The 20,900-nt window shown below is 39.7% G+C and overlaps 3 protein-coding genes and 1 pseudogene across 4 annotated transcripts; 3 read left to right on the top strand and 1 right to left on the bottom strand.

Annotated features, from left to right (window-relative positions):
• Positions 1 to 1,049: 1,049 nt before the first annotated feature.
• On the top strand, positions 1,050 to 8,888 carry LOC149053679 (uncharacterized). The gene is made up of 4 exons (XM_089210317.1): positions 1,050 to 1,253; positions 2,924 to 2,986; positions 6,233 to 6,526; positions 8,156 to 8,888. Exons 1-4 carry the CDS (start codon positions 1,104 to 1,106, stop codon positions 8,288 to 8,290), a joined length of 642 nt encoding a protein of 213 aa, XP_089066443.1. The 5' UTR covers positions 1,050 to 1,103; the 3' UTR covers positions 8,291 to 8,888.
• On the bottom strand, positions 4,882 to 6,224 carry LOC149053680 (uncharacterized; annotated as a pseudogene).
• A 1,684-nt stretch (positions 8,889 to 10,572) lies between the features above and the next one.
• On the top strand, positions 10,573 to 14,620 carry LOC149053681 (uncharacterized). The gene is made up of 4 exons (XM_089210341.1): positions 10,573 to 10,787; positions 12,099 to 12,161; positions 12,665 to 12,958; positions 14,203 to 14,620. The coding sequence occupies exons 1-4, from the start codon at positions 10,638 to 10,640 to the stop codon at positions 14,305 to 14,307; spliced, it is 612 nt and encodes a 203-aa protein (XP_089066467.1). The 5' UTR covers positions 10,573 to 10,637; the 3' UTR covers positions 14,308 to 14,620.
• Positions 14,621 to 14,925: 305 nt separating this feature from the next.
• On the top strand, positions 14,926 to 18,846 carry LOC113669164 (uncharacterized). 2 transcript variants are annotated; one of them, XM_089210349.1, is made up of 4 exons: positions 14,926 to 15,220; positions 16,876 to 16,941; positions 17,155 to 17,457; positions 18,246 to 18,846. In XM_089210349.1, the coding sequence occupies exons 1-4, from the start codon at positions 15,071 to 15,073 to the stop codon at positions 18,324 to 18,326; spliced, it is 600 nt and encodes a 199-aa protein (XP_089066475.1). In that variant the 5' UTR covers positions 14,926 to 15,070; the 3' UTR covers positions 18,327 to 18,846. The 2 variants fall into 2 exon arrangements, with proteins under 2 accessions (XP_089066475.1, XP_089066481.1); XM_089210355.1 differs by having other exon boundaries at positions 18,249 to 18,846.
• The last annotated feature ends 2,054 nt before the right edge of the window (positions 18,847 to 20,900 follow it).

Genomic DNA, 20,900 nt, shown 5'->3' on the forward strand with positions numbered 1-20,900 from the left:
TTCCGGCTTGTAAACATTGTGTCGCGAATAATCAAGCTTTGACACTCTTTTTCAGTTTGGTATCGCTTAATAGTAGAAACCAGCACACAAAGGCCATCACGCCCTGACTCTGAGCAGCATTCCAAGACCTTTCTTAACTCTGTAAAAAAGGTAAACTAGTGTAATTGTGCTTCATGAGGCTTCCATTCATTCTCAACCACGTTGAATGTATATGTGCAATTATTCACGGTGGATAGACCAGATACATTTATCTTGAGACCATAATCAACTTACGCTGTGAAATAGCTACAAAATGTTTTTTAGAGGAATTAGCAACTTCTTGTGATGCCTCACGATTTGTCTTTTTCTTGGCTCTTTGCAGATGAATTTCTCGCAGTCTGTGAGCGTATAGCCTGTGCTGCAATATCAGCGATAACCGTGTATCACTACATGTATAGTACTATTTGGTAAGTCAGTAAATCAGTCAGTCGTTCGGTCGGTCGTTCAATGCGTTGATCGACAATCATTAATATCTTTCAATAATACTTCCTGAACCTTTGTTCCTTAACTGTCAGTGCATTCATAAACAATATCATCATACAATTTTTTAAGCTTTACAATTACTGATCATCTCGTAAACAGACAAGTAGGAAAACTTTGATTGCCCAATTGCCTTGACTGCACGGATGTATATAAACGATATATCACAAGATATTCATCAAATCTTGCTGAAGCACATTGGATCCCAAGACGTGTTTAGAGGGGAGGAGATATTCAAATTTGTAGACGTTTTAATAATAAGTTTGACCTTCAAATTCACCACTCAAAAAGCTGTCACGGGTAGTACGAGAAATAATAATAATAAAAAAGCCTTACTAACAAATCGTACTCGTTTCAGTTTAACATTTCCTTTCCCAAGCTCCAGGGAGTGTTTCTGAATGAATATTTGCTGATTCACTGTAGTTCGCTGTCCGGTAAATGACTAAACATGATCTCGTTCTCAAAGCCATCATTGGCCCAGACCGGCTGTCATTGCAACAAGTCTGGGAACGAGATAATGGGCATGTTTCATTAATTCAGTTTTGGCTAATAATTAAACGTGTCGGAAATATATTAAACTAGACATGGCGTTCAGTCGGCAAGAATTGAAAATCATTTCGATTCTTCAGCTGGTAATGTCAGTTATCCTTTTTGCACTCGGCATCGTGGATCACTTTGAAGTACGTTACACATACCTCAGCCATTTGTTGATGCCATGCTGGATAGCAGCTCTTGTAAGTACACGTGCCCAGAACATCGAACTACGGGTGTTTTATTGCCTACGCTCATGCTTTTGACACAGTTTAAATACGAGAAATTCGAATTTCATGGCGAAGATGTAAAACTCCTTTTTGCTGGTGCTTCTCTTCGTTTCAATAATCCGACCACTGCCACTAAATTTCACACAACCCTCACAGCTACCTTTCATTGGGGAATGCAGGTTGATAATGGCGCTCAATATTTAGCTTAAGAGCTAGCGATAAGTACTACAAAGTATGGTGTTCATAAACCGAATACAAATATTATTACGGCGGCGAAAATTAGATAGGGAAGCGCAATCCGTTATTCTAGGAAAAATAAAAGTTGAGACTAGAGAGGAAAGATAGAATTTATATTGCCGTAGAGGAATTAATTTTATAAGCGGATAGGTCGTGATACCGTACAAAATTAGTTGACTGTTCCGAGAATTGCACTGCAAATGAGCCAATTTTTCGTATTTCTGTTTAGAAGGCCAATTTTTTTTTTTAAGAATGGGACTTGTACTAAACGATGAAAACCCTTGCTAAACGTACAGAACACCTTTCTACTTGTTTTCAAACGCCTTATGATCGACTTCCGCTCTTGTCGACTCATTTGGACTTTGACCTGATATCGTCTGACTATGTAAAGCACGGCAGTAGTCTTAAACAAGACATTTAATTCATTCGCACCAAGACGAAATATTAGTGTATGAGTTCAATATCAGTTCAGGCACTCAAACGATTCCGAGCGTAATCAGGAACACAGTAAATAAGCAAGAGTAGCTAAACATTTGTACACTGAATTATCTCTCTCTGATTTTGTGTTACCTGAAAACTGCATTTTTCAGAGTCGATAACTGATTTTTGTCTGTATTGTATTTAATATGAACTGTAATGAAAAAAATCATAGAATACATGAACTATTGGGGGAAGGGAAATTAATTATTTTTTCACAACAAGTGCACGCACGGCAAAGCTTATTATATTATAAACACTGCGCCGAGTCCAAGTTATCGGTTATTATGCCCGATAGGAGAGCGGCATTCGGATCAGTTTAGGTTGGGCTGTGTTGGCACAATCCAAAAGGAAGCCGCACTGTATTTATGATGTGTCGAATCCCATGCATAATTTATTGCAATGTTTTTCGATGCAACGCTTATGATTTCCTTATAACTGAGTGGTGAGAACAGCCGTGGGGAACTTTTTTAACCAAGTTTCAACCTAACTCATTACAGTATTAGTATAGGTAATCAAATGACTTCGAGTGCAATTTGGAATAATTAAGCACGAGTAAATTAATTTTTTTTGGAAGACTAACAAAATTGTAGTATTTTTGTGGTGCAATTTGTAGTCTTTGAGAAATTTACTAGTGAAGAAATGTAAAATGGTTTCCGTGTTTACATAGCCTGATGTAAACACGCGGGAGGTTGGGAGAACACGAGATAAGCGTAGGAAAGCAGCTTGTGCGTTCGATCAAAACAACCGCGCACGATCAAAACAATAATATACAATAATATTTAACATCTTTTAATAAATACTCCCTCGGGTTTTGAAACTCGTCTGCAACCGTATAAACAAGCTTGTAATGGTTTTGTAAACACAACTCTTTTTTCAGGCATTTTACTTGATTTCCAACACCTAAATTTTGCTTCTTGCTTGGATAGGTTGTGCCAGCGAGCATTATGGGATTTATTCTGGCAATCAGATCCAGGCGCTCCCCGATTCTGGTGAGAATGATTACAAATTTATATGTTATTAGAAAGAAACTGTGGTGCTGCGTCGGTGGGAGAGTATAGCAGGTAATTTAGTGTTAACAACTAGGTTGAAAACGTAAATTAGCCACCGTAAAGAGTAAAAAAGCTGACGTTTCGAGTGTTAGCCCTTCGTCAGAGCAATAGGAGGAATTGTGGGTTGTGTGTGGGTTTATGGTGGCCAATTTACGTTTTCAACCTAGTTGTTAACAATAAATTACCAGTTATTAGATTAGTGACGCTTAAAAAAAATAAAATCTTACTTAATTCTGCGTGACATTTAAAACAGTATCGTAAAAAAGGTTGTGGTATGAAAGTGACCTCAAAGCGACATTTTCTGATAGTAAAATCTACAGTTGCGAACTGGCCCTCTGGGGGAGTCCATTTAGACTTTCGAATCTGAAGTGTTTCGAAAGTATCTTTGTTCGAGTTGTTAGAATCATCCTCTTTGTCATGAAAAAAGGCTTTCAACTGAACGCGGCGAAACACTTCAGGCTCGAAAGTCTAAATGGACTTTCCCAGAGGGCAAGTTTTTTATCAAAAAATGTCGCCACGATATCAACAAACTTAAATTCAATCGTAAAACCAAATTTTCCAATCTTAGTGACAGAGGTCACTCAAGCGGCCGACAAAGGCGGCGTAGCTGTTGTTTGGCGGGCCGATCTGTGCCAAAAAGAATCCATTAGGATCACTGATCACTTTTCGAGCACCTCCGCCAATGTCATTTACTGCATAACTTGCACTTATTGCAGTAAGTTATACATTGGTGAAACACGAAGACGACTAGGTGGCCGATTCCTAGAACACCTACGCGACGTGGAAGGAAATTACAAGGATGCATCCAAACCAGTTCAACCTAGTTGTTAACACTAAATTACCTGTTATAAGATTAGTTATGCGAAAAGAAAATAACATCTTACTTAATTCTGCGTCACATTTAAAAAAAATTTCGTTAAAAAGGTTGTGGTTATTCATCGTGGTGAATAATAGTAAAATGCCAAGTTTTCCGTTTGTCTCACGAAGTAGTCACGTGTGATGTAGATCACGACGTTTCGACTGCATTCTGCTAGTCTTCTTCAGGTGATGAGGTTGACTGGTCATGCGTGATCTTATAAAGCATGATGCTCTTCTGTGATTAGTTGTTTTTCAACAGCTCTGATTGGTGCATTTCGATCCTTGCTGTTTCACTCAGTGATATGCTCGCTCGGCGGTCCTCTGTCGCAAGGCTCTCCTGTTCTTGTGTTTTTTAATCGTGGGCATCCATGCTTCTGAAATTTCTTTTCAACTATCCCTGTTGATGTTGTGAGGGTGAAGTCTTGTATGGATTGCCTCTTTGACCCTGCGCGTGTAGTAATAAGGGTCACGATCAATAAACCTTACTTCGTTCCAGCGTGGCTTGTGTCCGGTGTTGTGAGCATGCTCTGAAACGGCAGAGGTCGCGGGTATGGGCGAGTGGGATGTCTCGATCGCGCTCCTTAACCGCAGTAGCTTTGAACTCGCTGACGGGTTTGGCACTGTTGTTTGGTTTTCCGGTCCTGGTAAGTTTCTTCAATAAAGAAAAAGGATAACCGTTAGAAACCAGAACAGATGACATATATTTTTTCTCCTCGGAGATGACAGAGGGTTTTGTTACGAGACGTTTGGCGCGCTCGTGAAGGCACCTAGCAATACCACGTTTTTCTGATTGAGGGTGGTGTGAATCATACGTTAAGTATTGATCGGTGTGCGTGGGCTTCCTGTATGCGCTGGTAGTGAGGCGGCCGTCAGGTTCTCTTAAAACTGCGGTGTCTAGGAAGGCGAGTTTGTTGTCATTCTCTGTCTTCATGGTGAAGCGGATGGAAGGCTGCTGGTTGTTTAGATGCTGTAAGAAGTCATCCACGTTTTCGCGATCCAGCCGAGGATGGTAAAGGTATCGTCCACGCAGCGTTTTCAGATCCCAGGCTCGTAAGATGATGTAGTTATCGCCTATTCTTCGAAACTCTCCATGTAGAGGTTAGCTAATGAACAGCTGAAACCGGACTCCCCATGGCGATCCGTTATACTGGAAGTATGTGGATCTCAATATGAAGGTCAAAAGGTCAGCGATCTGTACAGGCGTTAGCGTGGTGCGGTCTGCAAGGCTAGGGTCGTCCTCGAGTTTCTGCAGTGCGGCTTGTACAGAGGCGTCGATAGGAACGTTGGTAAACCGCGACTCTACGTCGAAAGATACCATGATCTCGTTGTCTAGGATCATCTCATTGCTGACGGTGGATACGAAGTGAGCTGAATTGGTCACCGTGTACCCTGACTTTCCTGTTAGAGGAGACAAGATGTCGGCTAAGTAAGCGGATACATCATATGCAAAGGTGTGTTTACGCACGACACAATAGGTCTTAGCGGTATATCGGCCTTATGGATCTTCGGTAAACCGTAGCTTATAAGCGGCTGTTTGTGTCGGGGTCTGATCTTGTTGTAAACGGCCTCTGATAGATATCCACTTCGCTTCAAGCTAAGCAGCTTTTCCGATAACTTGCAGGTCAGACGGTCTGTCGGATCTTTGTTAAGGAGCTGATATGGTCCGTTCTCAATGAGCGTAGACATCTTAGCTCGGTAGGTGTCGGTATCCATGACTACACTAGCGCGCCCTTTGTCTGCCGGGAGAAGACTAGAAGTATGCAGTCGAAACGTCGCAATCTACATCACACGTGACAGCATCGTGAGACAAACGGAAAACTTAGCTTTTATTTTTAAAACAATTGTTCACCAACGTGAAAGTAAATTTCCAGCACTTAAAGTTACTTCCCATCTTCAGAGGCCGAAAAAAAAACGTTTTTCCTTTCTTCCTATAAGAAAACGTTTTGAAATCTTTAAAAGCACCCGAGTTATTTAGATAAACGTATTTTAAAATAAAAATTATTAAATCAGGAGGGTGTAATAATCTCGTACCTAAGCAAGTCCCCTGGGGGAATTTTCGCGGCAACCGCTCGTCTTGGGGCTCGTTTTTCAAGTTATTTGTATATTTTGTTTGTGTCGCGCACTTCACAACAAAATGGTATTCTTTCTCTCTTCTTTGGGCCTGTTTTCTCTCTGTTTGTTTGTTTGTTTGTTTTTTTGTTTTATACTGGACTTTCTTCCGCTTTTGATTTTTCCATGAGAAAAGATTTTTCCATAAGCAAAGAGCATCCATATTTATATTTGAAGCTCAGAAAATGATTGCCTTCTCCTCTGATATCATGATTTCAGATAAATTGGCTCACTTCAATTAGTATTGCCTCTGTTGTGGTTTCGGCGGTGGTACTTGAAGCGTATTCGTGGGCTCTGAAAGCTTTATTGGGTTTCAAGTACAACAAATACGATAATACAGAGGGTTTTCCCTTCTTTTGGGCTAAAGACACAAAAATCAAGTTTGAAGATCAGGAAAACACGATGATAGCCATACATACCTTGATTGTCATATTTACCATCTGTGAGATCATTCTCGCCGTGGCAACTGCTCGGAGCAGTGAAACTGGGCGTCAGTCGCCGCAGGAAATTCAGGTATGTTGCACTACTCAGAGAAGAGTTATTAACCTTTTACACCTTAACATCAGGATACATTTTCTCCATAACATTCTCTATACATTTCCTATGATATTGACAAAGAGAATTTGTTAAACGATTAAGAGCCTCTTTAGTTGCTGATCATTTCCTTTATTCTCATGACCTCAATGTTTGTTTTAGGGATGATACTGATGGGAGAAAATAGTTATTAATCAGTCTTAAGAGTTAAAGGGTTAATCGAATAGAGCACTGAAGTCTAAAAGTAAGGGTCCTCACCTCATCTCCCCTTCATCATCCTTTGCTTTCGCACGACTTACTTTGACTTCCTACGTCTCACCTTACCTCCCTTCTCCATTGCCTCCATCCCTGTCGCTCCCCCCCACCTCATATTCCACTCCTTCTCTCTTTATTCCTCCCTCTCCTTTTCTCTCTCCTGTTCCCTCTCCCTCCTCTCTCCTTCCTTTCCATCTCTCTCCAGTCCTCCCTCTCTTTTTCTCTCTCCTGTTCCCTCTCCCTTCTCTCTCCTTCCTTTCTATCTCTCTCCAGTCCTCCCTCTCTTTTTCTCTCCCCTGTTCCCTCTCCCTTCTCTCTCCCTCCTTTCCATCTCTCTCCAGTCCTCCCTCACTTTTTCTCTCTCCTGTTCCCTCTCCCTTCTCTCTCCCTCCTTTCCATCTCTCTCCAGTCCTCCCTCTCTTTTTCTCTCTCCTGTTCCCTCTCCCTTCTCTCTCCTTCCTTTCCATCTCTCTTCAGTCCTTCCTCTCTTTTTCTCTCCCCCGTTCCCTCTCCCTTCTCTCTCCTTCCTTTCCATCTCTCTCCAGTCCTCCCTCTCTTTTTCTCTCTCCTGTTCCCTCTCCCTTCTCTCTCCCTCCTTTCCATCTCTCTCCAGTCCTCCCTCCCTTTTCTCCTCCTCCCATACCTCTTTCTTTACCTCCCTTCCTTCATTTCTTCCTCTATTCTTTTCAACCTCTTCTTCTATCTCTCTTCCTTCCATTCCCTTCATTTGCTCTTCCCAAATTTCTCCCTCCATTCCTCCGTTTCTTTCTTTCTCCCTTCAATTCTTCTTCTCCTCCACCTTCTTTTTCATCCCTCCCTTCCTTCGTCTCTTTGTCCTTCTCTTTCTCTCTCTGTCTTTCCTCCTTCTCTTCATTTGTCTCCCTCTTCTTCCCTGCCTTTCTTTCTGACCTTCCTTTCTCTTAAGCCTGTCCCGATTGCGCCCGTAAAATGCTAGAAGGTTGCTCTCTGAACGCCAAAAGGGAGCTAGAAAATTGACAAAGCTCAAAAAGTTGCTACCTAATGTTTAAAAAGTGGCCACCTAAATTTCTTAGTATTCTTATACAAACGCTAATTAAAAGCTACATCTGCGCAGTAGTAAACTTCGTTTTAAAGAGCTGCACACGAAGACAGGCGGCCTCTAACCATCCATTTCCGAACGGTGGTAACAACTCTCTGGAGTTTTGGCACTTTTTCAGCAACGTTTTCGTTGTGTTGTCCAGCAAGCAACTTTCAAGCATTTTAAGGGCACATCTTCATTCTTTCCCCTGATCCATTTTCTCTTGCCTTCTTTCTACTTCTCCTTTTCCTTCTTCTTCTCGTTATGCAACTTGATCTTTCTATTCTCTGTTTTAGTCTGACTATCCGTATCATCATATCGAAAGTGGACAAGTACCGATCCAACTGCAGGCTTTTCCAACACAAGCTATGATGACCATTCCGATCACTGGAGTCAACGATAGGAATGGTGGCCTCCAGCAGCGCATGTAGTCACTGAATGTTCGTTTGTTTGTTCAGTAGCGTTTTTTCTTGAATATCATATTTAGCTTAAAAGAAATAGTATGAGTGTATAACCAACGATGAAGGTGCCATCTCGTGGCAACAACTTACGTAACGTAACTGTAAATGAATTGTATTCTAACATGGCTTCAGAAGCCATTATGTAGTAGGAATACAGAAGCATATAACGTATCATAGAGAGCCAAAAGAAAGGTCAGCAATAATAATTGCTTAGGGTTAGACCCACCCCTCAGCCCAGTTGTTTTTGTAGTTTTAACTTCAACCGAGGATTTGCTTTCTTTGATATTTGAATGACACTTGCGGGTCAGGAAGAACTAACCTACAGACGGATTTAAGGTCAGCATAGCCTACCTCGTTTTATAACATAGCTAGCAGAGCCGTGCCATCAAATTCAGTATACGTAAGCGTGCTCGAAATCCCGATAGTGCACGCTTTTCTCACAGAAACTGAAAATGTGGCGTGTTGTAAATTAACCAAAAAAAATGGACGTTTTCTTCTCTGTAGTCAAGAGAATTTTGTATTTAATCAGGAAATAATTGTTAAATAAAAGTGCCATTCTTGAGCGTGATTTCTTTTTTAAAAATAAATAATTTTTTATTTTAAATGCATTAAAATAAAACTTGAGCTTTCAACATAAAATTTGAAATAAAACCAATTCCTTTGAACTTTTTTGCACCTTAAAGATGTGAAGATATCATTGCATGCATATTATTGTTTTGACCGTACGCAGTTGTTTTGACCGAACGCACGGTTTGAATAAATTATTTAATTATTAACACGTAATCACATGATTTTCTCATGCAATTTGGAACCAACAAGCACTTGTTAGTCTTTGAAAAAATTTACTCGTACTTATTTATTCCAAATTGCACTCGAAATCATGCGATAGCCTAGAGAAATTGCACTCTACTCAGTTCAATTACCATTATAAACACTCGAAGAGAAATTCCATATCTACGCGTGCCCATTTATTATTCTCTATTAAACTGTGGTATTTTACAAGGATTCCTAGCCCTAAGAAAAAACCGTAACAGCACAGGTGAGAAATTGCGACGATTTTTTAGGTGTGAGATATTTTTCAAAGGCTTACCAAGCCTTGAAAAACTTCCCGTCAGGCGGGTGCAAGTTGTAGTCTTTAAAAAATTTACGAGTCTGATTTATCCCAAATTTTACGAGAGCAAATCTTCTGATGACCTGTTTATGATTTACAAAATTTATTTGACTCTCTTTGTCGTGTTTATTTCGTGTTATGGCTCACTGGTTCGGTCGCTTGTCCCGCAAGAACTTCCTGCCGGCTTTTAAACATTGTGTCGCGAATAATCAAGCTTTGACACTTTTTCAGTTTGGTATCGCTTAATGGTAGTAACCAGCACACAAAGGCCATCACGCCCTGACTCTGAGCAGCATTCCAAGACTTTTCTTAACTCTGTAAAAAAGGTAAACTAGTGTAATTGTGCTTCATGAGGCTTCCATTCATTCTCAGCCACGTTAAATGTATATGTGCAATTATTCACGGTGGATAGACCAGATACATTTATCTCGAGACCATAATCAACTTGCGCTGTGAAATAGCTACAAAATGTTTTTTTAGAGGAATTAGCAACTTCTTGTGATGCCTCACGATTTGTCTTTTTCTTGGCTCTTTGCAGATGAATTTCTCGCAGTCTGTGAGCGTATAGCCTGTGCTGCAATATCAGCGATAACCGTGTACCACTACATGTATAGTATTATTTGGTAAGTCAGTCAATCAGTCAGTCGTTCGGTCGGTCGTTCAATGCGTTGATCGACAATCATTAATATTTTTCAAAAATACTTCCTGAACCTTTGTTCCTTAACTGTCAGTGCATTCATAAACAATATCATCATACAATTTTTTAAGCTTTACAATTACTGATCATCTCGTAAACAGACAAGTAGGAAAACTTGTCAAATCTTATTGAAGCACATGGGATCCCAAATTCAAATTTGAATTTTGAATGGAGATATTCAAATTTGTAGACGTTTTAATAATTAGTTTGACCTTCAAATTGACCGCTCAAAAAGCTGTCACGAGTAGTACGAGAAATAATAATAATAATAAAGCCTTACTAACAAATCGTACTCGTTTCAGTTTAACATTTTCTTTCCCAAGCTCCAGGGAGTGTTTCTAAATGAATATTTGCTAATTCACTGTAGTTCGCTGTCGGTAAATGACTAAACGTGATCTCGTTCTCAAAGCCATCATTGGCCCAGACCGGCTATCATTGCAACAAGTCTGGTAACGAGATATTGGGCATGTTTTATTAATTAAACGTGTCGCAAATATATTAAACTAGACATGGCGTTCAGTCGGCAAGAATTGAAAATCATTTCGATTATTCAGCTGGTAATGTCAGTTATCCTTTTTACCCTTGGCATCGTGGACCATTTTGAAGTACGTTACACATACCTCAGCCATTTGCTGATGCCATGCTGGATAGCAGCTCTTGTAAGTACACATGCCCAGAACATCGAGCCACGGGTGTTTTATTGTCTACGCTCGTGCTTTTGACACGGTTTAAATACGAGAAATTCTGTTTAGAATGCCAATTTTTTTTAAAGAATGGGACTTGTACTAAACGATGAAAGCCCTTGCTAAACGTACAGAACACCTTTCTACTTGTTTTCAAACGCCTTATGATCGACTTCCGCTCTTGTCGACTCATTTGGACTTTGACCTGATATCGTCTGACTATGTAAAGCACGGCAGTAGTCTTAAACAAGACATTTAATTCATTCGCACCAAGACGTAATATTGAGATGAGTTCAGTATCAGTTCAGGCACTCAAACGATTCCGAGTGTAATTAGGAACACAGTAAATAAGCAAGAGTAGCTAAACATGCAGTTACCTTTTGTACACAGAATTATGTCTCTCTGATTTTGTGTTACCTGAAAACTGCATTTTTCAAAGTCGATAACTGATTTTTGTCTTTATTGTATTTAATATGAAATGTAATGAAAAAAATCATAGAATACATGAACTATTGGGGAAGGGAAATTAATTATTTTTTCACAACAAGTGCACGCCGTTTGAAACCAAGTCGTCATACCGCCGTATCGCACGGCAATGCTTATTATATTATAAACACTGCGCCGAGTCGAAGTTATCGGTTATTATGCCCGATAGGAGAGCGGCATTCGGATCAGTTTAGGTTGGGCTGTGTTGGCACAATCCAGAAGGAAGCCGCACTGTATTTATGATGTGTCGAATCCCATGCATAATTTATTGCAATGTTTTTCGATGCAACGCTTATGATTTCCTTATAACTGAGTGGTGAGAACAGCCGTGGGGAACTTTTTTTAACCAAGTTTCAACCTAACTCATTACAGTATTAGTATAGGTAATCAAATGACTTCGAGTGCAATTTGGAATAATTAAGCACGAGTAAATTAATTTTTTTTGGAAGACTAACAAAATTGTAGTATTTTTGTGGTGCAATTTGTGGTCTTTGAAAAATTTACCAGTGAAGAAATGTAAAATGGTTTCCGTGTTTACATAGCCTGATGTAAACACGCGGGAGGTTGGGAGAACACGAGATAAGCGTAGGAAAGCAGCTTGTGCGTTCGATCAAAACAACCGCGTACGATCAAAACAATAATATACAATGATATTTAACATCTTTCAATAAATACTCCCTCGGGTTTTGAAACTCGTCTGCAACCGTATAAACAAGCTTGTAATGGTTTTGTAAACACAACTCTTTTTTCAGGCATTTTACTTGATTTCCAAAACCTAAATTTTGCTTCTTGCTTGGATAGGTTGTGCCAGCGAGCATTATGGGATTTATTCTGGCAATCAGATTTAGACGCTCCCCGATTCTGGTGAGAATGATTACAAATTTATATGTTATTAGAAAGAAACTGTGGTGCTGCGTCGGTGGGAGAGTGTAGCAGGTAATTTAGTGTTAACAACTGGGTTGAAAACGTAAATTGGCCACCGTAAAGAGTAAAAGAGCTGACGTTTCGAGCGTTAGCCCTTCGTCAGAGCAATAGGAGGAATTGTGGGTTGTGTGTGGGTTTATGGTGGCCAATTTACGTTTTCAACCTAGTTGTTAACACTAAATTACCTGTTATCGTCTTGGGGCTCGTTTTTCAATTTATTTGGATATTTTGTTTGCATTGCGCACTTGACAATAGAATGGTACTCTTTCTCTCTTCTTTGGGCCTGTTTTCTCTCTGTTTGTTTGTTTGTTTGTTTTTATACTGGACTTTCTTCCGCTTTTGATTTTTTCATGAGCAAAGATTTTTCCATAAGCAAAGAGCATTCACATTTATATTTGAAGCTCAGAAAATGATTGCCTTCTCCTGTGATATCATGATTTCAGATAAATTGGCTCACTTCAATTAGTATTGCCTCTGTTGTGGTTTCTGCGGTGGTACTTGAAGAGTATTACTGGGCTCTGAATAGTTTATTGAGTTTCAAGTACTACAAATACAATAATACAATGGGTTTTCTCTTCTTTTGGGCTAAAGACACAAAAATCAAGTTTGAAGACCAGGAAAACACCACGATAGCCATACATGCCTTGATTGTCATATTTACCATCTGTGAGATCATTCTCGCCGTGGCAATTGCTCGGAGCAGTGAAACTGGGCGTCCGTCGCCGCAAGAAAATCAGGTATGTTGCGCTACTCAGAGAAGAGTTATTAACCATTTACACCTTAACATCAGGATACATTTTCTCCATAACATTCTCTATACATTTCCTATGATATTGACAAAGAAAACTTTTCAAACGATTAAGAGCCTCTTTAGTTGCTGATCATTTCCTTTATTCTCATGACCTCAATGTTTGTTTTAGGGATGATACTGATATGAGAAAATAGCTATTAATCAGTCTTAAGGGTTAAAGGGTTAATCGAATAGGGCACTGAAGACTAAAAGCAAGGGCTCTCACGTCATCTCCCCTTCATCATCCTTTGCTTTCGCACGACTTACTTTGACGTCCATCGTCTTACCTTACCTCCCTTGTCCATTGCCTCCATCCCAGTCACCCCCGGCCCCCTCCCCCACCTGACCTTCCTCTCTTTCTCTCTTTATTCCTCCCTCTCTTTTTCTCTCTCCTGTTCCCTCTCCCTTCCAAATCCTTTCCTTCCATCTCTCTCCAGTCCTCCCTCCCTTTTCTCCTCCTCCCATACCTCTTTCTTTACCTCCCTTCCTTCATTTCTTCCTCTATTCTTTTCAACCTCTTCTTCTATCTCTCTTTCTTCCATTCCCTTCATTTTTTCTTCCCAAATTTCTCCCTCCATTCCTCCGTTTCTTTCTTTCTCCCTTCAATTCTTCTTCTCCTCCACCTTCTCTTTCATCCCTCCCTTCCTTCGTCTCTTTGTCCTTCTCTTTCTCTCTCTGTCTTTCCTCCTTCCCTCCATTTCTCTCCCTCTTCTTCCCTGTCTATCTTTCTGACCTTCCTTTCTTTTAGGCCTGTCCTGATTGTGCCCGTAAAATGCTCGAGGGTTGCTCTCTGAATGCCAAAAATTAGCTAAAAAATTGACAAAAGTTCAAAAATTAAAAAAGTTGCTACCTAATATTTAAAAAGTGGCCGCCTAAATTTCTTGGTATTTTCATACAAACGTTAATTAAAAGCTATATTTTTCGATCTGCGCAGTAATAAACTTGATCTTAAAGAGCTGTTTGCGAAGAAAGACGGCCTGTAACCATCTATTTCTGAACGGTGTTAACAAGTTTTTGGATTTTTGGCACTTTTTTAGCGAAGTTTTCGTTGTGTTGTTCAGCAAGCAACTTTCAAGCATTTTACGAGCACATCTTCCCTTCTTTCCCCTGAACCATTTTCCCTCCCTTACTATATACTTCTCCTTTCCTTTTTCTCGTTATTTAACTTGATATTTCTTTCCTCTTTTTTAGGCTGACTATCCGTATCATCATATCGAAAGTGGACAAGTACCTATCCAACTGCAGGCTTTTCCAACACAAGCCATGATGACCATTCCGATCTCTGGAGCCAACTAGGAATGGTAGCTTCCAGCGGCCACAGCGCATGTAGTCACTGAATGTTCGTTTTTTTGCTCAGTGGCCTTGTAACATTGCTTTTTTCAAATATCATATTTAGCTTAAAAGCAATAGTATGAGTGTATAACCAACGATGAAGCTGCGATCTCGTGGCAAAAACTTACGTAACGTTAAGAAACGAAACGTAACTGTAACGTAACCAAAATGAATTGTATTCCAACAAGGCTTCAGAAGCTATTACATATTAGAAATAAAGTAGCAAATAGCATGTTATTGAGGAAAAAAATGTTGAGCAATAATAATTGCTTAGGGTTAGATCTAGTGCAGGTGACTAAGTACCAGTTATCAGGCATTTAATTACACCCTTCCCCCCCCCCCCCCTTCCCACTCAGCTCTCGTTGCTTTTGTTGTTTTACTTCAGCCGAGGCTTTGTTTTCTTTGATATTTGAATGAAACTTGCTGGATAATTCTTCCCAGATCAATTCATGGTCAGCGCAGCCTATCTCGTTATTACTTAGAACCGCTCGCAGAGGGCAGTCAGTTTTTTAAATTGCACCTATTATCGTATAAACTGTGGTGTTTTACAAGGATTTCCAGCCCTAAGAAAAACCGTAACAGCACAGGTGAGAACATCCATGATTTTGTATTTACCTACCCCTCCCTTGTTACATAACCACGCAAACAGCTGTTAAGGTCCTGTGGAGCCCATTGACGTCATCAGTCGTATAAATCGTTGTTTGAGTTTGCCAAGGAATCCTGCGAAATGGCGTCCAACAGACGATACCTTAAAATTATCTCGATCGCTCAGCTTGTAATGGCAGGTATCCTCTTCGTGCTCGGAATGGTTGACCATTTTGAAGTTCGCTACATGTATGCCAGTCTCATATTGATGCCAATTTGGATTTCTCTTCTTGTAAGTACATTATATTTCTCAAAAGAATGCAATTACAAAGTAGTGCCTAAATTTACATTTTCTAACGGAGGGTTTAGGTCAGAAAAACATGCAAAGATATTGAATCTTGCTGTTCTAAATAAGCATCTGGTCGTTACGGTGTTCTAATTTCGTTATTTTGGGACAGGATTTTATTCGAAGCTTAAAGTGAAATTCTGTTCAAATCCCTCATACTACAAATGTCGGGTGAATGTTTACGTAGAATTACATTTTACTGGATAATCTGAAACCATTAGGATTCATAACCCTTCCACCTACAAATATCTGGTCCGTAATTCTTTCGATAAGAATACAACTACACCCTCAAACTGATTCAGGATATGATGATATTGGAGACATAGAATACAAAATTCGCCCTTCAAAAGCGAATCGGTCGTCTGTGACTTGGGAACATTCAACTTTTTTGTTGAGCGATCGAAGAAGTTCGAAGATTGAGAAATATATTGCAGTACTTCGATAAAACAGTCCGCATCATTCTAAAGTTATTTTAGGACATCTCTCAGTTTTGTCGCACAGTCAACAAAATAAACATTGCGCAAGATGTTTTACACTAGCGAAAGTCGATCAGAAATGCAAATGATTACATTGCCAGAGGAAGGGAACTCGATGATTTGACCTCGAATTCTCTTTTAAGGACAACCTAGGCGGTTTTTTTTTTAAAGACAGAAGTTTTAAGAAAAATCTGTTGATGAAAGTGTTTTTGGATTTAATACACCTTGGATTGCGTGGGGCACTAAATCGAGACTGTCGAACGAACTTAAAGTGGTGAAAATTTATGTTTCTTCAACTTTTCTTCGAATGATTTATTGAGATCTACATAGATTGCCGCGACAAATACTTCATAGATAAAAAAAACTGCTGGCTGAGTCCTCCATCGAAAGGAATAGTCGATCACTAAAAACACGTGCATATAACAGCTCATCGGTCACCACGCGAATTTTACCTTGAAATCTAGCCCTTCATCTCGCCTTGTAGCGGCAATCCATTCCGATCTCAATAAATCATTAGAAGGAATTTTGAAGAAAGATAAATTCTCACCACTTTAATTTCGTTTGTCGTTACTAGAGAAATTAACGCAGCAATGATCGTGGGCCATGCTTTCTTGTAGGCTTCTGTAACGTTAAAGGAATTTGACGCCAACGGCTCCCATAAGTTACCATAGGTTAGGTAATTAGATTGCATAGACTTAAGTCACACTGGCTAAAGGTTTCTATTAAGTGTTTACAATCAGCGTGTATGACATCTGTCAATCAAATAAAGCCGGAAAGCCAACATTTTACAGAAATTGCTTTTCTTCCACATTAAATTGAAGACATTTGAATAAACCTACAATGAATCTACTGCTTCGTTTGTCTCTCTTCCTAATCCTACTTCAATGTCTCTTTCCACTTTAACGGTTATTACTAATTTACAATTTTACGACGATCAGTCGAAATGTGCTCTATCATTTCTGTATTCTTATCGATTAATCGATGTCCTTCAGGGACTTGCGAGCTGGAATAAAAAAATAAGTACCTTCTCAAAAGTGCGACAATATTGAAATCAACTCCGATATTAATCGTTTACATTTTATAAATATTGATCGAGCGGTTGAATGTTCTCTAACTGTTTTTCAGGTCTTACCCATTGGCATCATGGGATTGGTTTTAGCCGTGAACGGGTCCAGACCCTCTTCTGCTTTGGTGAGAATTAAAATAGCATAATACTTTTAACAGACTTCCCTGTTTGTTTTTTATCATTCTTTGCTTCTTTTGATATTTTTTCCGCTGAACGTACCCTTTAAAGAATATTGTGGTGTTTGACCGAGAACTTTGTACCTCTAAAATCTTAACGTTTAAAACACGAGTGATTTTACGCCATGAAAACTTAGCTTCCCGTGCCATTCATTGTTGCAGATGAGCGGCCTGAGGTCAGTGAGCATTGCATGTGCCGCTCTATCAGTACTAACCATCATTACCTATGCGATGGCACTCAATAGCATATTGATCATCAAATATTTCGAGGCACAAACTAGTAAAGAAGACCAGAAACCTCCATGGTTTGCTGAAAAAGACGTAGAAATCGAGTTCCGGAAAGAGGAAAAAACCATGATAGCTGTACATGTCTTGATTATCATGTGTTCCATCCTCGAAATTATACTTGCCATGGCAAGTGTCCTAACCGCAAAGGCCATGGCTAAGGAGCCTCAAGACACCCAGGTTTGTGCAGTTACTCTATATGCAAGTAATAAATTAGATATGACAACGATAAAAGAACTTATGATCCGAATGCACTACATCAAAAACTTCAGTAATGTTACGTACTCCTGATGTAAACAATGTCATCTTTGAAAAGATCATTCAAGTACTCATGTGATTTCTTTGTTTTGCAAACGCGAAATTTTTTAATTCAGAATTGCATTACTTTGAGAGGATTTTAGGGATCAGTCATTTTTTTTTCAGCTAAGGGGACTTTGGGGACCCGAGGGTTTTGTTTGTTTTACAATAAAATTTACCACTTTCACCCCCCCCCCCCCCTCAAAAGGCTCTGGAGTATTTTTATGATCCCCCCTTCCCTTGTTCGCGGTCAATTGTCTACAGCCTCCCCCCCCCTTTATACTCTGTTAGCGACGATTGGTCCACCCTCCATTCCCCCTGACCCCCTGAAAGACCTCAGACCACCCCAGTGATGAATAATGAAGTTGTTTGTCACCTAAGGGGACTTGGGGGATCGGAAGGTTTTGTTTGTTTTACAATAACAGTAAACTCATTCCCCTCTAAGGCACTGGACGTGTTTTATGATTTCTGCTTCCCCTCCCCTTATTGGAGGTCAATTTTTTACAGTCCCCCCCCCCCTTATACTCTATTAGCGATGACTCTTCCTCTCCGTTTCCCCTCAAATCCTAGTAATCTCTCCAAAAAACCTCCCACCCCTACCCCATGCCCCCACCCCAAAATGATAAATATTGACTAGTACCTTACGTAAAATATTTTTTATTATATCTAAACAGGCAAGCGCTGCCTATCGTCTGGTGGGAGAGGAAGATGTCCCTTTGTTGTTCTCGAGTTCAGATCAAGAGGCAGCTTAGATGGTATCAGTTCCATACACTGCTGTACAGAGGGCGGCCTGATGTAATTTATCCTTTTTTAACGCCATGATAGCAAATTAATTGTTACAACCACAAAACCGAGAATGTTATTAGAAGTAAAATTAGCATTTAATTTTTTATATTTTGATATTAATTAGTTTTTAATCTTCTTTTTAATCTTTCTTCCATTTTTTCTATTCCTTTTTTTTTTCTTTTTTCGTGGCGTACCCGTAAACTAGTTTTTTAGCTAAGTGTACTGACCACGTTAAATACATAAATTGATTGATTAATTGCAGTAATTTATGTCATTTCGTGCCCGAGATTTTTGCTAGATATCTGAAGATCAAAATATGTTTCGTAGCTTGAAGAAAGCGTGAAATATAATTAACGAGTAACTTCCACGAATGTAGAAATACTGTCATCAACTTCCGACTTTTTTTCAGCTTCACCGCGTGAAATGCTGCTGTTTATTTGCTTGTACATATTTGTATCTTGAAGGGATTAAATCTGAATAGCTCTAGCTTACTTTTGTTTTTGTTTGTCGTTAATTTTCGGGATCCAATATTCGGTACCCAATTTTCGTCTGGTCCAACATGGCAAACGTCTAATCTAATAAGATTCTGCCATGCGTGCGTTCAAACGAACAGTTTTTGTCGCGTCTCCCTTAGCTCTCTGAGTAAGTCGTCTATACGAGCGCCTTTGGTCGGGTTGAGTAGCCGAACTAGCCTCCAAAAGTTTCCTCAGAGAACGAATACTACTTACCCAGAAAGCTATGGGAGACGCGAAAAAAGAGACTGAATCTACTGCGAGAAGCATAACAGCCACTCTTTCGGCAGATGAGGCCAGTAAAATACTTGAAAAGATCAGAGTTAATACCCAAAGAATATTTAACACCACGAAAGGGTTGAATTTCGCACTAACTTCATCCAACATACCAGCCACCGAAACAGTCACCAAAACGCTTGATTTAGAGCAAGCAGACACCGTAAGACGAACTATAAACGGTATCCTTCAACAGGGCAAACCACCCAAGCCTAACATAACGAAGGATATGCAAGAAGCCCTTAAGAATCTAAAACAAGACGACACTATCACTATTCTGTCAGCGGAAAAGGCCGCACTAGTGTAGTCCTAGACACATTTTACGAGAGCAAATCTTCTGATGACTTGTTTATGATATACAAGTTAAATTTATTTGACTCTCTTTGTCGTTCTTATTTCGTGTTATGGCTCCGTCACTGGTTCGGCCGCTTCCGCCGCAAGAACTTGCTTCCGGCTTTTAAACACTCTGTCGCGAATAATCAAGCTTTGACACCCTCTCAGTTAGGTATCGCTATATAGCAATAACCAGTACACAAAGGCCATCGCGCCCTTAATACTCCCCGTCTTTCGTATGAACGTGACCTCTGGTTTGTAAGTCAATATACTTTCCAAGATCTCTAGACTGTTAGCCAGTTGTTTGTGCTTTGTCGGGTGTTTTTTTCCTCATCACTGTCCCTCCAATTCTGAATTCAAACGTTGTTACTTTTTCATAACTTGTCTGCCACTTTGTTTTGTTGTTCTTTCGCAACTTTGTTGTATACCAAACTGATTTCAACTTTTTGCACTCGATTTCAACTGTTCGCCCTCACAATCAACTTCCTGCACTGCATGGGATAAATCAAAGTGTTCGCAGCCAATGAGCGTGCTGAAATTTTTATATGCATTCCATTAATTAAAAAACATTACCTTGAACTTCTTAAGCCAGACTGACTCTATCTTTTGGTTTCAGTCAAGTTGTATTCCAGAAAATGTCACCGTGTGTCAGTTCAACAATCGGCAACATGCATGGGATATATCTGTTTGACAAAATAAATATGTCTCATCGATCTACAACATGTTTGTTCAATCAGGGCGCACGCGGCAACGCTATTTGGTAACCGGTGTGAAAAAAGTAGCATTTCTAATGACATTTTTTTTATACCTTCCTATTTTTCAAGTGTTTCACGCTGGTTTCATGGGCTTGGCTCTGAGCAGCATGCAGAGACCTTTCTTAATTCTGTAAAAAACGTAAACTAGTGTAATTGTGCTTCAGGAGGCATCCATTCATTCTCCACCACGTTGAATGTATATGTGCAATTATTCACGGTAGATAGACCAGATACATTTATCTTGAGACCATGATCAACTTGCGCTGCAAAATAGCTACAAAATGTATTTTAGAGGAACTAGCAACTTCTTCTGACGCCTTTTTAATTTTATACGATTTGTATTTTTCTTGACTCTTTGCAGATGAATTTCTCGCAGGCTGTGAGCGATAACCGTGTACCACTACATGTATAGTATTATTTGGTTAGTCAGTCAATCAGTCAGTCGGTCGGTCGGTCGGTCGTTTAATTAATATTTTTCAAAAATACTTCCTGAACCTTGGTTCTTTATCTGTCAGTGCATTCACAAACAATATCATCATACAATGTTTTAAGCTTTACAATTACTGATCATCTCGTAAACAGCCATGTAGGAAAACTTTGATTGCCCAATTGCCTTGACTGCACGGATCTATATAAACAATATATCACAAGATATTCCTCAAAT

The sequence above is a fragment of the Pocillopora damicornis genome, chromosome 1, assembly GCF_964200805.1.
Source record: "Pocillopora damicornis chromosome 1, jaPocDami1.2, whole genome shotgun sequence".
In the NCBI taxonomy this organism is placed as follows: domain Eukaryota; kingdom Metazoa; phylum Cnidaria; class Anthozoa; order Scleractinia; family Pocilloporidae; genus Pocillopora; species Pocillopora damicornis.